This window comes from Aythya marila (assembly GCF_965140915.1).
Source record: "Aythya marila genome assembly, chromosome: 29".
Classification (NCBI taxonomy): domain Eukaryota; kingdom Metazoa; phylum Chordata; class Aves; order Anseriformes; family Anatidae; genus Aythya; species Aythya marila.
In genome coordinates, this window is record NC_139070.1 from 2,003,112 (window position 1) to 2,018,038 (window position 14,927).

Here is a 14,927-nt window from a genome sequence, read left to right on the forward strand (position 1 = left end):
TGTATCTAGAGGGAAAAGGTGGTCGGAGATAGCGCTGGCTCTGTCCCCACGCGGCTGCGGTTTGGAGGCCAGACCCTAAACCCGGACACGAAGATGACCTGGAGCAGTCAGAGCTGGGTGTTGAAGGGTTTGGGGCACAGGGAAAGGACGAGCAGCCCCGAGCTCCTCTCCTCTCCAGCCCCTCATGCCTCTGAACGTCCTTCGTTGGCTTCTTCCCTGCCACATTTCGCCCAGCTCCCCGTCCAAAACCTCGCAGCTTCCTCACGGGCACCCCCTCTGCGTTAAATAAAGCACAGCCCGAGCACACGCAACAAAGAAATGCTCCGCCACTTGCTCTTTTTTGCAATTTTTATGTAGATATTTAACCCTACACCTTTATCAAACATATAGATAATGAATTCTACCAACTAAAAAAAAAAAAAATAATAATAAAATAAAAATTAATCAAGTAAAATTCCAACTTCATATAAAAGCCCCCTGCGCACACGGCGGCAGGGCCGTCCCCACGGAGAGCACGCAGGGAGCAGGGGGCCCGGCCTCGTCCCCATTCCTCCGCATGCAGGTTCTGTCTCTCAGCTTACAGCCTGTGAGTTTCACACAATCAGAGATGGCGTTAAAAAGCGATTATATATACACACACAGAGAAAGTCAAACAGTGTTCCCAGGGGAAAAAAAAAACAAAAAAAAAAAGAAAAAACAACAAAAAAGGGGGAAAAAAAAATACAAAACACAAACAAACAAAAAAAGCAAACAAGAGGGGTTTTTCCAAAGGGGGTTAAGCTCCACGGAAGGGGCCACGAGCACGCGGGCTGCCGCGAGCCGCGGCCGTGCGGAGGGTGCTGCGGCCAGGTGGGTGTAGGGAACACGCCGGCCGCTGGAGAGTTCCCGATTTGTTGGTTTTTGGGGCCAAAACCTGCGCGGGAGATGCTGGGGAGCGCGCAGGCCAGAGCCCGCTGCCCGAAAGCAGACCAAGTTCAAGGTTCCTGGGGCAGCCACCGAGCGGGGGCTTGTGGTGGTTTTTTTTTTTTGCCAGCCAGAGAAGCGGTCGGGGGGAGGACGCCCCGCAGAGCCTGCGGGTGTTGGTGGGGGTTATTCCCCCCCAGGAAAGGCACAGGAGGGGTTGCTTGGGGTCTCCATCACCACAGAAAAGCGCTTGGACCCTTCGTTCTTCCCTACCAGCGGCACAGCTCCTGCCCCCAACCTCTCCTTGTGGTCTGACACGGGCTGCGAGGGCTCAGGAGGCGAAGCCATTTGGTAATCAGCTAAAAGAAGATCCCAACATCGCGCATTTCATCTCTTTTTTTTTGTTTAGACTACTACTGGAAGTTTTATTACAACAGCAATACTTCTTTTTGTTAAAACATTTTTTTTTTTTCTAGTCTCGCACCAACTGGGTGGCTTAGGAAATGAACAACCAAAAAATACAGAACATTTAATTTAGGAAAAAAGTGTTACGGGGCTCTTCAGGAGGGAGGGAGGGGGAAAAAGGGGAAGAAAAAAAAAGGAAAAACCAAGTGAAAGCGCTACTCCCCTGCTCTCTACAATGTCCGGATACCTTCGCTCAAGAGATGGGCGTCTGCTTCAGTACCTGGGGGGGAAGAAGGGGCGTTTTGGTGCAAAGAAGGGGGATCCCCTCCCGAAAGGCGGCCGGGGCCTCTTCAGGCTGTGAAAGGGGTCTCTGTTTAGGAAGGGCTCCCTGGGCCTGAAGTCTGCCCGCGGGTTCCTGACCATCATCCCGCCGCGGTTGGCAGTGTCTCTGTGAGCGGGGCCGATGGGGGTGACGCTGCGGGCGGGCCCCAGCTGCTGCTGCTCCCTGGAGAGGGAGCCCCCCAGCCCCACGGCTTCGCGCACGCGGCCCACCAGGGGGGCGCCACCACCGCCGGCGCCGCCGGGGTCCCGCTGGGGCTGGGCCGTCGCCTCCCTGGGTCCCGGGTGCACGTTAAAATGCTCCTTCAGCGTCCCTTGGTGAACGGTACCGTGCTCCTTGGCGAAGGCGCCGCCGCCGCCGCCGTGCTCCACGGGGATGGGAGGCGCGGGGAAGGGCACGCCGCCGTGCTCCCCGGTCGGCGGCGGCTGCTGCGTGGGGAAGGGGACGCCGGCGTGCTCCCCGGGGACGGGGGGCGGCGGGGGAGCGGGGAAGGGGACCCCGGTGTGCTCCACGGAAGGAGGCGGGGGCACGCCGTGGGGCAGGGCGAGGGGAGAGGAGGTTTCTTTCGAGAAGGGGTTAGTGTGATCCACGGGCGGCAGGTGCGGGGGGACCGAGTGATCCCGCGGGAAGAGGCTGCCGTGATCCTTGGGGGGAGCGGTCGGGGGGCCCGGGGGAGGGCCGACGGGATCCCTCTGGAAAGGAGTCCCGTGCTCCAGGGGAGGAGGCGGGATGGGAGGTGGCATGTGGTGGTCGAAAGCGGGGCTGAAGTTATTCGTTCTGAAATTGTTCACGCTCTCCTGGAAGGGGGCCACGTGCTCCTTGTACTGCGCCTGGAAGCCCCCCATGCCGGGCAGCTCCGAGGCGCTCGAGGGCCCGTTATCGAAGGCGCTCGCCGCGTTGCCCATCTCGAACCACCCCGACCTGCTCGCCTCTCGCCCGTGGCCTCTGCTTCCTTTCCCCAGGACTCGGATGGATTCGACGGTCTGGATGGGCTCCCCGGACATGCCCCTGCTGCTCGAGGCGTTGTGGTAGCCCAGCGTTTCGATGGGGGCTCCCTTCTCCTCGGTGCTGTCGGGCAAATCCAAGCAGGACGACGACACCCGGGTCTCGATGCGGTAGTGCTCCTCCTGCTGCTGCTGCTCGCCTTTGGCCCCTCCGGCCTGGCCGTGGCTGGACAAAGCGACCCCTTCGTTGGAGCCGCTTTTAGAAATCTGGCTAAAATGCTTCTCCTCGGAGGGTTTACGCGAGGAGGCGTTCTTCAGCATGTTCTTGAACTCCATCGTCGAGGTGGCGGAAATGGAAGATCCCAACGATTTGTCCACGCCCGTCGCGGCCGCTCTGCCCGCGGGGCTTTGGGAGGAGAAAAGGGACCGGTGGGGAATGGAGTGGGGCGAGTCCGGGTATTGCTTCTGCGAGAGGCCCGAGTGCACCACGGGTTTCGGCAAGTTGTTGTGATTGGAGTCGGGTGCGAAAAAAACGTCGTTCTTACTGGGCGAAGGGGAACCATCCGAGGTGGAGTCGTTGCCCCGCAGCCCGTAGCTCCCGTACAGCCCTGGAGACGTGGACAGCGGGTCGCAGCTCTCGCTCTGATCGAGAATAGACCTCATCGACTGAGGGAACGACGACTTGACGCTGAAATCCTGCGATCTTTGACCGTAACTGGACAGGACCGGCTGGTACTCCGCAGCTTCGGATAATTTACTCGATTTCAAAATCGACTTTGCGGGCTTTTTCTCCAGGTTTAACATGGCAGACGGGGGGGGCCCGGAGTAGTCGAAGTCACGGTAATCTTCGTCTTCTTGGAAAGACGTGTCCGGGTAAAACTTCTCCTGCGAGGAGTCCATTAAAGAGGAGGGGATTTCCATGCTATCTGCAGGCTGCTTGTACATGCCGGCCGGAGAATCTCTGCCGAGGCCAAAGGGCCGGTAGGTGTGCACAGAATTGGAAAGCTCCTGGGGATAGCCATCGTCCCTGCTCTGGAGAGGCGACCTGGTGCTGCTGGGAGTAGAGGAACCGGGGCTCATAATTTTTGACAGCAAGGAGATGGTGTCAACGTTGCTGGACGTTGGCTTGTCCATCATCTCGTCCTGGGTGGGCGTCCCACTCCGCTCATCGCGCACCGGCGTTCCGTCCACATTGTCCATGGAAGTGCTGGTAGGACCACGCTGAAAGTCAGCCGAGTGACTTTCCGTTGCGATGTTGGACCCTAAGCTGCTTAAAATCGGAATATTCAAGTTCAGGCCGCTGAAGCCGGGATTTCCCTTCAGGAAGTTGTGTATCTTCATCTCCAGGCTTGGGGAGGGGGGTTCCGATTCCAGCTTCGCCTTTGAAATTTCGGAGGATTGACTCATTGAGGTGTCTGTGGGTAAAAGGGAGGAAGGACTGGGAGGGTGGGAACCGGAGAATCCCAGGGAATTGGTTGGCGGCTTAAAACTGGAACTTGAAAGCCCCGCGGTATGTCCAATGGGAGCCTTCGTAACTGAAGTCGAGGAAACCTCGGCGGTTGACGAATTGGGAGAATAACCAAAAGTTTTGGATATAAAGGACTGGGTGTTGGAAGGAATATTCCTTCCCTTCACGCACGGTACAGTTGTGTTGGCTGGTGACGCTGAAGTGCTCTGCGAGGCGGCTTCGCTCGACTGAATGGTGTTTCCAGCAACGCTCTGAAGTAAGGATGACAAACCTGGAAGAAAGAACGCTGCGATCAGATACTGGGGTAAGAGGCAAGAGAACTTCAACCGCTGTTGAGGGCGAGACTCCTTCATTTATATTACAGATGTTCCTTAAAACTACTTCGTGTTTTAGCCAGGAAAACGACTGGATTTTGCTGCATTTAATATTAATGTGAGCACCCACAGAGCTACGGACTTTTGCCAGAGGCAATAATTAACCTATAAATAAAAGTTACAACATACGTCTGAGTAAGTTCAGTAATAACTCATCCTGGCTTTGCAGCCAAGTATAAAAGGCGCGCGCGCTGCGCTGCTGACCAGAGCTGCAGAAGCACGACGAGCGCCTCTGAGAAGTTTTCTGCTCTAACCACTAGAAAAGCTCTCTCAGAAGCTCAAAGAAACCACAATGACCTCATTTGCTCTCCTGTCACACTCCCTGTTCTTCCACGAAGTGCTCCGGGAAAAATGCCCAACGGTCAGGTCAGAAACGTGAAGATGTACAGGAAGGTAAGAAAACACCGCTCCACAACACTCCTGTTACCTGAGGAGGTCATCTATTGTTTGCCAAAAAATGTAACACGTTTCAATTAAGCTTTTTCTCCCCTCACTTTTGCTGTAGGGCTGCAGAGCAGCACGTGTCAGCGCCGACGCTGACGTCGAACGCACCGTTAAGACGTTCACTCAAAATCCACCCCAGTACCTTGCAGTGCTGGCGCAGTCTGAGTCTGGGTTTTGGAGAGGGCAGACAGAATGCTCTCAGGAGTTATCTCCACTTTGGAGAGAATATTTGCTAACGGGTTTGAAGGAGCAGATGGAGTCCCCAGGACAGGAGTCTTCAGGCCACTAGTTAGAGCTGTTGGGCTTGTCGGGGTTCCCGGAGAAGGTCTTGATGCAGGACTGACACCTAGGATGGAAGCACACACCGCTCACCTATGTTGCTTCGTTAAGAGGAGCTTTTTTTGGCTCGCGTTTCCCACAGATACAACCGCAGCAGAGTTCCGGCGAGCGTGAGCGAGGAGAGGCTCACGAAGCCAAGAGTTGTGTCAGAGAGACCGAGCCAATCTTTAAGCAATAACTCAACCTTTAAGCAATAACTCAATCGTGTTTATTTTGCGACAGTTATTTTGTGACAACTTAGCTCTAAAAGATTACAGAGGGAAAACTCCACCATCAGCTCTTCAAAGGCAAGCACCTGCGCCGGGACCACTTCAGCACTCACCTGTGTTTTTCATGACAGAAGTTAAACTGCTGAGGATGGAGCTGATCTTTGCCAGGTCGACGTTCGCAAGGTTTGGCAAGGCGAGCGCTGGCGATGGAGGGACGGGCGCTGCACTCACCACCTTGGGAGCTGGAGGAGTTGGAGGAGTCTGGGCGGGTGTTGTCACTGTCACCGAGGTTGTGCTGACAGCAGCGGTGGCCGGCGCTGCTTTTGGGGCATTTTCAGCCTTCACAGGGGCTGAAGGTGGAGCAGCCTGCTTCTCCTTCCTCTCCTCCACTGCAGCAGGGGGAGAAGAAGCCCAGAATTATCTCTCTGTCCTTTAAGGGTTATTTAGGGTATGAGATTTTTTCAATGCGATCTTCATTTACCACCGGGCAGGGAATTTGAGTCTCACTCCCTGAGGTTATCTAAAAAGCATTGTGGGGAGTGGTTTGGGAGAGGGGGAACAATCCCAGGCAGCTCGCAACTTCCCTGCTGGGGCTGGAGGAGTGGTGCAGACTGCAACTCAAGTGCGCCATCCGCAGCCCAGCGAGGGTTTTGCACCTGCTCTCCCTCCCAAATGAGGTTTGCAAAGGGTGTTTGGGCAGATAAAAGTTCTACGCAGTCCCACCGCTGCTCGCGCAGAACATACCAATGATTTTAGACGTATCGTCCTCCACGTCAGACAGTTCCATGTCCTCCACGTCCCGATTATCTGTCACGGGCTCTGGAGACGCCGTTTTGCGGTTTCCAACTGCTGGAGAACGTGAGCTGTCCTCCTCCCCCATCCCCTGGAAGGGGGACTCGGAGCCCGTTGGAGATGGGGCGTCCATACTCGGGGAGGGGACAGGAGACTCCTCCGGATCAGGAAGCGTTGCTTTCAGCTGATCCAGCTTTTTCTTCAGATTGCTCACTCTGTTAGCAAACGTTTTGTAAGCCTGAGAAGGAACAGACATCGAACTGGGTCTTTTATCGGAAGACAACATGCCTCAATTACTTCTCTAACCAAAGCAGAACACATCCTGAGAAAACCATCTCCATTTCCAATTATCTGTACCCTACTCAGAACCTTGCAGTAAAGTCTCAGCTTTGACTTGCAGAGCAAGGAACGCATAAGAAGAAGATAAAAGCTGTTTCCAGTTACTTAAAACAATTTTCATACAAAACAAATGAGCTACTGTTTCTGTTGTTCTTTTTTTGGGAGGAGGGTTGTTTGTTCTGTTTCTGCAATGCTGTACTGAATTCTCTCAGTTTGCTCATCTAGTTCTCACACTGACTACACCACCTCGTGTGGTTTCCAGAATTTAGGATTTGTTAGACTAAGTGCAATTATCTCCCCTTTCAAAAACGCAGAGGAGCTGAAATTGCAGCAATGTGCAAGGTTCTGCAAACTCAGCCTCCGACCCAGGAATTTTGTAGCATCTCCTTCTCCCAAACAGACAGAGGATGCATTTTTCAGCCTCCAGTTTACCCAGCAAAACACAGGCAAACGTCAGTCCACACGAAGAAGGCTGAGGAAAATCACACTTACGTTCGCTACGACTTTGACTTCCTTGTACTGCGCTTCATAAAATATACCAGCGTTCTCCAGGGCTTCGGTTAGCGAGGGGCCGTTTTTCACTTGCTTGTCCAAGCCGTTTACAAACTCCTCGAGCTTTGAACTCGCTTCTTCAAACTCCTTGGAGAACTTCTTGCCTCCTGTTTTGTCTAGAAGGAGAATAACATCGCGTGGGTCAGCTGTCGTCCACCAAACGGGACATCAGCCCTCAGAAGCGTCCCCTGAACAGCAGCGAGTGGGGAGCTGAGACAGGAGACCCCACGCACCGCACCACTTTCTGCTCCCCAAACTGCTCCGCTCATGGATCAGCAGCCACAAAGCCCTGCCCTGGGCATGCAAAGCGAGGCAGCGAGCAGCATTCATGCACCACGCTGAGCAGGTGGGGTGATACCATGGCATTAAAACACTGCTGCAGCATCCTGAAAGTGTAAAGTGACACACATGTGACACACATCACCCCTCTGGTGCTTGAGGAGATCGGTTGCAGGAGAACCAGGCTGTCATCAACCTGCTAAAGGCACTGCAAGAGGCCAAGCTGCAAGCAGTCCTTGTTGTTTTCCAACTCGTTTGTGGTTAATGATAAATAAAGGCAGAAGTGCAACGTTTTGCTGTTTCTATTAACCAGAGAGCCCCCTTCTGTTTGGGAAGAGGCAAAAATCTGGAGTTCTGTCCTTCCTTCATTATCGTTTCTACATACAGGCCCAAATTAAATATTTTAGGCACCTGTTTAATGATTCTGAACTGCACAGAGTCCAATTTCTGGCTTAAGGCTCAACAGAAAGTACGAGTTGCGACATCCCAGAGCGTGTATTCGTGCCTCCTTCATGACAGCAGTTTTTATACATTAGATACTATCTTTACCTTTTAAGCATTTCAGTGTTTCAGTGCTGCACACATCCACTCGCATCGTGGAGAGCTGCTTCTCTTTCAGTTCTATCTGGTCTTCCGAGCGCTTATACAACAGCAATTCATCAATGAGAGACTGGGGCTGAAAAAAATCAAACGAGAGAAGAATCCTCATCACATCCTGCCGAACAGATCCCCCTGCTTCGCGAAGCTAACATCGCAGATCTACTTCAGCAACAAGCAATGCTTCTTTTCAATTAATTTAATTAATTTCTGAGTTAAAGCTACTGCAGGAATAGACTAGGGGAACCTCTGGATTTTGAACCTGAAGTCCACCAGATCAGCTGACAGAGGTTTAGGCAGGGCTGGCACTTCTACAAGTCTCCTGGCTTAGCTGTGATGATTAAGAACAGGGACAGGACTTTTTTTTAATCATTACATTCAGCAGTGAGCATGCATTTCTGCCACGGATCTTGCTCCTTCCGGGGGAGTATTCTAGAAGAATTTATTGCCACCATCTCCTCCGCCACCCCAAGCTGCACTTTTCACTACTAGCCCTAAACAAGGCTCACAGCTGAAATGCCTAGCAGCCAACAGCACCAAGGAACAAAAAGACACTGGATACCAGAGCTTCTGATCAAGTTTATGCTGCTGGTGGACGTCAGACAGAAAAGCAACAGCTCAAGGACAAAGGTTAGCACAACAGAACATTTCCACTGGCAGACTTACTCTGAATTCAGCGACAATCTTGGACTTCAAAGCAGCTTTTGGGTTGGTGGATGCTGTTGGAAGAAAGGAAAAGTATAAAGAAACCGAGGAATCACAGGTTGATGCTAATCAAAAGTCACAAAAGGGCAGCTCTAATCAAAAACATTTCAGCATAACTCAACAAAAGGCTCGCAGGCTGCTGTTATTCCTCGCAGCTTGCCCTCCACACCGATGTCCCTCAGTGCTCTGGCTTTCCGTTAGCTAAACCGGACACGGTCACGCACAGCTAGGTTGTGATGGTGGCCAACAAATCAGACTAATTTCACATTTTTACGTGCTACACAAGTTTGCTGCGCGTACCTTCTCCAGCTCTGCTGCTGGGAAGACAAGTCCCTGCAAAGATTGATCTAGGAGCTTTCTCAGATCACAGCTTATACTTCCCTACAAGGTAATAAGATTTCCTAAATGCCAGACTCGGAGCTACCACACAGCTCATTATTTCCTTCAGATGGGGTCCCTCTTTCCTACTTACGGGGCTTAACCAAGCTCTCAACCTCAACAAAAAATCCTACACCCCTACTCTGACACCTCACTAACGGGACGGATGGAATCCCATCATCAGGAGACGCTAAATCCATTTGTTTCTGGACAAAAAGAGGAGAAACGTGTGAGCTGAAGTGAAAGGCTACATCCTTCATCCATGCTGAATGCACTTTGGTTGGGGAATGCACTTTTGCTGGTGGTGTTAGCCAAGTAATTAAAGCTTCCAAGCCCTTTCGTTAACCTTCTGCTCTCAGCACTGGTACCAGCAGGCGCGTGCTGCATCTTAGCCCTACCCTTCCATCATCTTGCATTCGGGGCTTCAGTGTACACTGAGATTAGCCTGTGAGAAATGCATTTCCAGCTAGGCTGCACTCCTGGGAATGTTGGATGGCAAAGTTCGTTATCTGCACTGCCAGCTTGCAGGTTGCTTTTATTCTAGCATCTAGCTTGCTGGTGAAGATGTGTTCCTGAACATGAAGGTCCTGTCCACCACGCCTTCCTGCTGCCCAAGCGCAGGGTTCTGGCTGTCTTCTCTCCATCTCTGCATAGTCTAACGCCAGTTTCCAAGAGGTTTCACCTCATCTTTCCTCTACTCTCTGCTCTCAAGTCTTTTTTTCACACTTCATTCCTTTAAAAAAAAGTGGTTCTCTAGCAACAACTCCTTGGCACTTTACATATTAGTCTGTAAGGAGCTTTACAAGCCTGGAAGGTGCATGCTGGCTCGTATTTTAGTCCAGGTACTTTGCCCGTTTAGGGCTAGCCTTTCTTCTGTTCCTCAAGAAGGCAATTTTTATATTAGTTCAGAGAGTTCACATTGGTTCCTTACTTTGAGATTTCTTCCACGGCTTATTCGGTTGTTTGTTCAGAGTTTCTTTCAGCTGCTTCTGAGTTTTGAAAGTGGTACCTGGAAAACATTTCAGTTTTTGCAGTCTGGCATTATGGGATTCCTTTAAGAATCTGGTTTTTGGTGCCATATGGTTGCATGGTAAAAAGAGTGAACAGAAATTTGTTTTAAAATACCTAGACCAACTTCCTTCGATGAGCTGCTGGATGCCCAAGAGAACCTAAGTTTACTCAGGGATACAGCAACCTGCGGGATGGTCTTCCAGTTTTAAATCAAGTTTCTGTTTGCCCTTGCACTAAGACAGTTCAAAAATCACAGTAATGACCAAAATAAAAAGGAAAAACACAATGCATCTAAAAAAAAAAAAAGTGGTTTAGTTTTATAACTGCCCTTTAGGTAGGCTTTTAGGAAATCAGCATTCAACAGACAAGCAATGCAAGTTGAAAAAACAGACATCACACCTGATCTGCAAGTGATCAGAAACACATTTCAAGTTACAGAAGCTCCAGGTTTCCTAATGGATGCACAAACTTCACTTCTCCACATGCAGTGCTCAACTACAGACTCTCCGTGTGCCAAAATCGGAGCCCAGGGTGCTGGATCCCTCTGCAACAACTACAGCTGGCCCTTCGAAACCACAGGCAAGGATTTCCTGCAGCTCCTTTGGCTGTTACTGACGTAACCAAACAGAGCACAAACGGGGTCTAATTGCCTTCGAGATAAGTCCATACACTTATCTTTGGCTAATTGTGCTGGCTTAATTGCTGTTTTTACCTGACTACACACGCTTCCAGGTCAGTGTTCGTGATTTCAGTTTTTAAGCAGAGTGTTTGGTAAGCACAATCAGGCTACCTCAGCCTCCAGCTTTGCTTTCAGCCGGTTTCCTACGTGACAAATATCAGGAACTACAACTTAGTACTAAAACTGAGTGGAGAGGAACAAAACCACCTTCGTTGTTCACACCTCCATCACATCCAAGGCTCAGTTCAGGTGTAAGAGGGCTCGTGCTCAAAGGAAGAGGCAGACACAGCCTCTCCCAGGGCACAACGCTCAGGATTTCCAAGACCACTTCACATCCACATGGATTTTGCTCTCAGCTGGAACAACTCCAGCTTCCCTTAAGGGATTCAGAGCTGTCTTTAGGTACAAGAAGCACGAAGCAGACAAATTCTGTGCCCCTCACACCTCGCTACCTTTCCTTTTTGCTCTGTGCAAGGGTAGAAAGAGCACACACGTGACAAAGGCATTTCACTCTGGCATCAGGAGTAGTCTTTAACCATATCAAACTTGCACGTGCATTGGTAAGTTAAGAACCAAAAAGGGCAAGTGACTTACTCAGAGCTTCTTTTAGTGCCAGAATCGTTTCCTCGGGGTACACATTTCTGTCCTCCCAGATTTTGAAGATTCTTTCTATAGATTTGGAAACTGACGGATCCCTGAAAGAGAAGAGCAGATTGGTTTTTTTTTTATTATTATTATTTTTTTCCCTCCACACACCAATTTCTCCTGATTCTAAAAAGAGTAAAGTGATTCTAGGTTAAAATCAAGTTTCCAAGACCCTTCAGAGCAAATCACATCCCCATGCCAGAGAGCAGCAGCAAACTCACTGTAATTTCTCCCACATTATCATTTCTAACCCCAAATTTGGACTAAAGACTGACTTTGAGAACCCATAGATATGGATATTTGAGAACCTGAAGGTGAACAAGATCCCCCGGGGGCCAAAAGGCAGCCGCACGCCCTCCTGGCAGCCCCCAGGATGGGCACAGCTCTTGGTGTCACAGCACTGAGCTTCACACCACAGCCCCGGAGCATTTTTAGCACGCCGAGTGGCCTTGGGAAAGCAGGACCGATGTCTGCAAGCACGAGGGCACGAAATAACACCTTCAAAACGAGGGGTTTTAAAGGGCTGAACCCAACAGGAACAATCCGTGACGTTTTGCTAACGTTTCTAGAGTTAGAGACCTTCAGGGAGCAGGTTTTTGGGGATGCCAAGCCTTGCGGCACGCCGTTACTTACTTCACTAACGAAGCAGCTTCGGGGAGCACTTCTGCAAACGTGTCGCGGAACACGATGGCGTTTTTTCTCTTGCAGTTCTGTATCACGTCGTTGGCCAGGTAAAAAAGGTTCAGTCGATGAGGGAAGGCGGCTGAAGGCAAAAACAAACACACAAACAACGTTCAGGTTCATCCCCAGGTAAAAGCAGCCGTGCCCACGGCACTTCTGATGTGATTTAAGTGCCTGCTTTTTTGTTTTGCAGCCATTCTGTCTAGCAGCAAGCCCAAACTAACGGGAGAAATCAGGAGCTTAGAGGGGACGGCTCCCAGCCACCTCACTTCCAGCTCTCCCCAAAAATAAACGTCGTTCCTAATAACGTCAGGCCCCTGTCCTGACTCGGGCACAGCAAGAACACAGAAATACACCCAAAAATCCCCACAATTTCTGTGCCATCCCCTAAACAAGAGGAAGGTAGCACCAGAAGGAGAGGCAGCAGCTAGCACCAGGAGGTCAGCTGCTGGAGCGTGGGGCTCGTAGGGCCCCTGAAGCTCTGGGGCTACACGATTTTCTAAGAATAATCACATTTAACCCCGTGCAGCCTCCTGAGCGCTTCGTTTCCCCCATTTCTTCGCTTTCTGCCCCAATTCGTCCTGCCCACGGTGCTCTGGCCTTGAAGTCACCAGGAAGAAAATAAATTAAAATAATAATAATGACAAAGAAAAGCCCACGTCAGTCCCAACAGGTCGGGGGGAGCCAAGAGCTTGGTGGCGACCGGGAGCTGGCAGAGCAGGAGAGAGCGTCAGCCTCCAAAAGAGAGCAATTAAATGGATTTTGATGAACTTGGGAACAAGATAAAGGCTAATAAAGGAGACCGAATGAGAGGAAGGGGCAGTGCCAGGAGCGAGGGGTAGAAAAGGGGCTTTGGGAGCTCTGTGGAGCGGAGGAGCTGCGCAGAAAGACAAATGCTGCGGCCACGGGGCATGGGGAAGGGTCTCAGCGCCGTGAGCGAGCGGGACAGGAGCTCTGAGGAAGAAAAACGAGCAGGGCAGCGCCTGAAAAATGCTGGAAGCGAGGGCGCAGGCCAAGGAAAAGCTGCCCTGAGATGCAGGCAGGAAACTGGGAGCTGGGTTATGCTGAGCCTGACCCACGGCGAGATGCTCAGGGATCACGGGCCGAGAAGCCACAATGCTTGGGTGGCAGCAGGAGGAGCTGCTCTGCGTGTCCCCGAGCACGGGGAGGGAGCTGGGGGCTGTTCTGCTGCCCTCAGCCCTCGCTGCCATCACCTCCACGGCCCCACAGCACCACACAAGCGTCCACGCAGCAGTGAGCTCAGCCTTATTTAGGTTTGGGAAAACATTCCCCCCCCCCCCCACCTCTGGCACCCTGCCTGCTGCTGGGGTTTGCCAAAGGGGAATTTGGACCCCCAGCACTTAAATCTTTTCATATTTATGCCTCTGGCAGGCCGCTCGCCCCAGGGATCAGGAGGGTGACGACGCCTGAGCCCCACGACCACATCCCTCACAACAACGCACCGCAACCGAGGCGAGCGCGGGCAGGATTTCGGAGGCCCAAGGTACCGCTTTTTTTTTTTTTTTAAATTTTAAAGCACAAAGCTGCGATTCTAAGCAGAAAGCTCGCCCAGGAGCTACGCAAGGCTGGAATATCTCCGGGTAATCACGCCTCAGAGGCCGCCAGACCGCAGCTCGATCCCTGAATTCGGTTGGGAACCCGGGGGGGCGACCCCACAGCTCCAGCCCCCCCCCTTCCAAGCTGCCCCCTGCCCATGGGGCAAGCGGTTGGGGCTGGAAGATGGGGCTGGGGGCTCTGCCCTCACACCCACACAGGGACCCTACAAATTCAGGGACCCCATCACCTTGGGGACCCCCCTCAGCACAGAGCCCCCCAACCCAAGGACACCAGCCCCGAGCCCACAACAAGGCCCCGTTCCCCCCCCCCCCCCCTCAGGACCCTCAACCCTGGGGATTTTTTTTTTTTTTTTTTTTTTTTTTGGGGTGGGAGCCCCCAGGAGGGGGAAAGAGGGAAGGGGAAGGGGGCGTCCCCCGCCCCCGGGGCCTGCACTCACAGCGCCTCAGCCACTTCATCCAGTGGTAGACGATGGTGCTGTGGTGCCGCTTGTTCTCCAGGCACCAGGAGGAGAGGCCCTGGATGGACTCCATGGTGTTGGTCACCGCCTGCAGCTTTCTGTCGAGCGAGGCCTCCAGGGCGCCGGCTGAAGACGACGCCGCCGAGGAGGAGGAGGAGGATGAGGAGGAGGCGGCCGAGGAAGAGGAGGAGGAAGACGACGAGGCCCTGCCGCCGCCGCCCGCCGCCATCTTCCTGCCCTCCTCGCCCAGGCGGGGCCTCGGCCGCTCGGCGGAGCCTCAACGGCCGCTGCCCGCCGTGAGGGGGGGGGGGCGGGGGGAGGCCGCAGCCGCCGCTTTTACCCCCCCCTCAGGCCTCCCCCCCGGGGAAGGGGGGGGGGGGGGTCCCAAAAAACGCCGCCGCGGCCCTCCCCGCTGGCTGGCGGGCGGGGAGAGGCTGCGGCTGACGAAGCCGCCTGCAAACGCCTCAACCCCAAAGGGCTCGAGGAGGCCGGAGGGGCCCCCCCTGAAGCCCCCAAGCCCCCCCCCCCGGCCGGGGATGAGCGGGGAGGAGGCGGCGGAGCCGCTCAGTCGGCGGCGGCCCCCCCCGAGCGCAGCGCCCGCCCCCCCGCCGCCATTTTGTGCCAGGCTCCCTCACACGGCGCCCCCCCCCCCCCCCCAACCGCTCCGGCCCCTTCAGGCGCTGCGCATGCGCCCTGCGCGCCCCCGCCCTCCCGCCCACCCGCCCCCTTCTGAGGGGCTCCCGGCCTGCCCCGCGCCACAAAATGGCCGCCGCCGGGGCGGGAAGGGAGGAGAGGGGAGGGCGCTGAG

The 14,927-nt window shown here is 53.4% G+C and overlaps 1 protein-coding gene across 2 annotated transcripts; it reads right to left on the bottom strand.

The window, feature by feature from the left end:
* Positions 1–1,297: 1,297 nt before the first annotated feature.
* RPRD2 (regulation of nuclear pre-mRNA domain containing 2) lies at positions 1,298–14,714 on the bottom strand. Of its 2 annotated transcripts, XM_082780816.1 has the most exons (11): positions 14,099–14,714; positions 12,037–12,166; positions 11,353–11,453; positions 10,000–10,077; positions 8,652–8,704; positions 7,938–8,064; positions 7,050–7,225; positions 6,171–6,456; positions 5,540–5,815; positions 5,021–5,224; positions 1,298–4,331 (listed from the first exon to the last, which is right to left on the bottom strand). In XM_082780816.1, the coding sequence occupies exons 1-11, from the start codon at positions 14,346–14,348 to the stop codon at positions 1,582–1,584; spliced, it is 4,431 nt and encodes a 1,476-aa protein (XP_082636942.1). In that variant the 5' UTR covers positions 14,349–14,714; the 3' UTR covers positions 1,298–1,581. The 2 variants fall into 2 exon arrangements, with proteins under 2 accessions (XP_082636942.1, XP_082636943.1); XM_082780817.1 differs by lacking the exon at positions 10,000–10,077.
* Between the last annotated feature and the right edge of the window lie 213 nt (positions 14,715–14,927).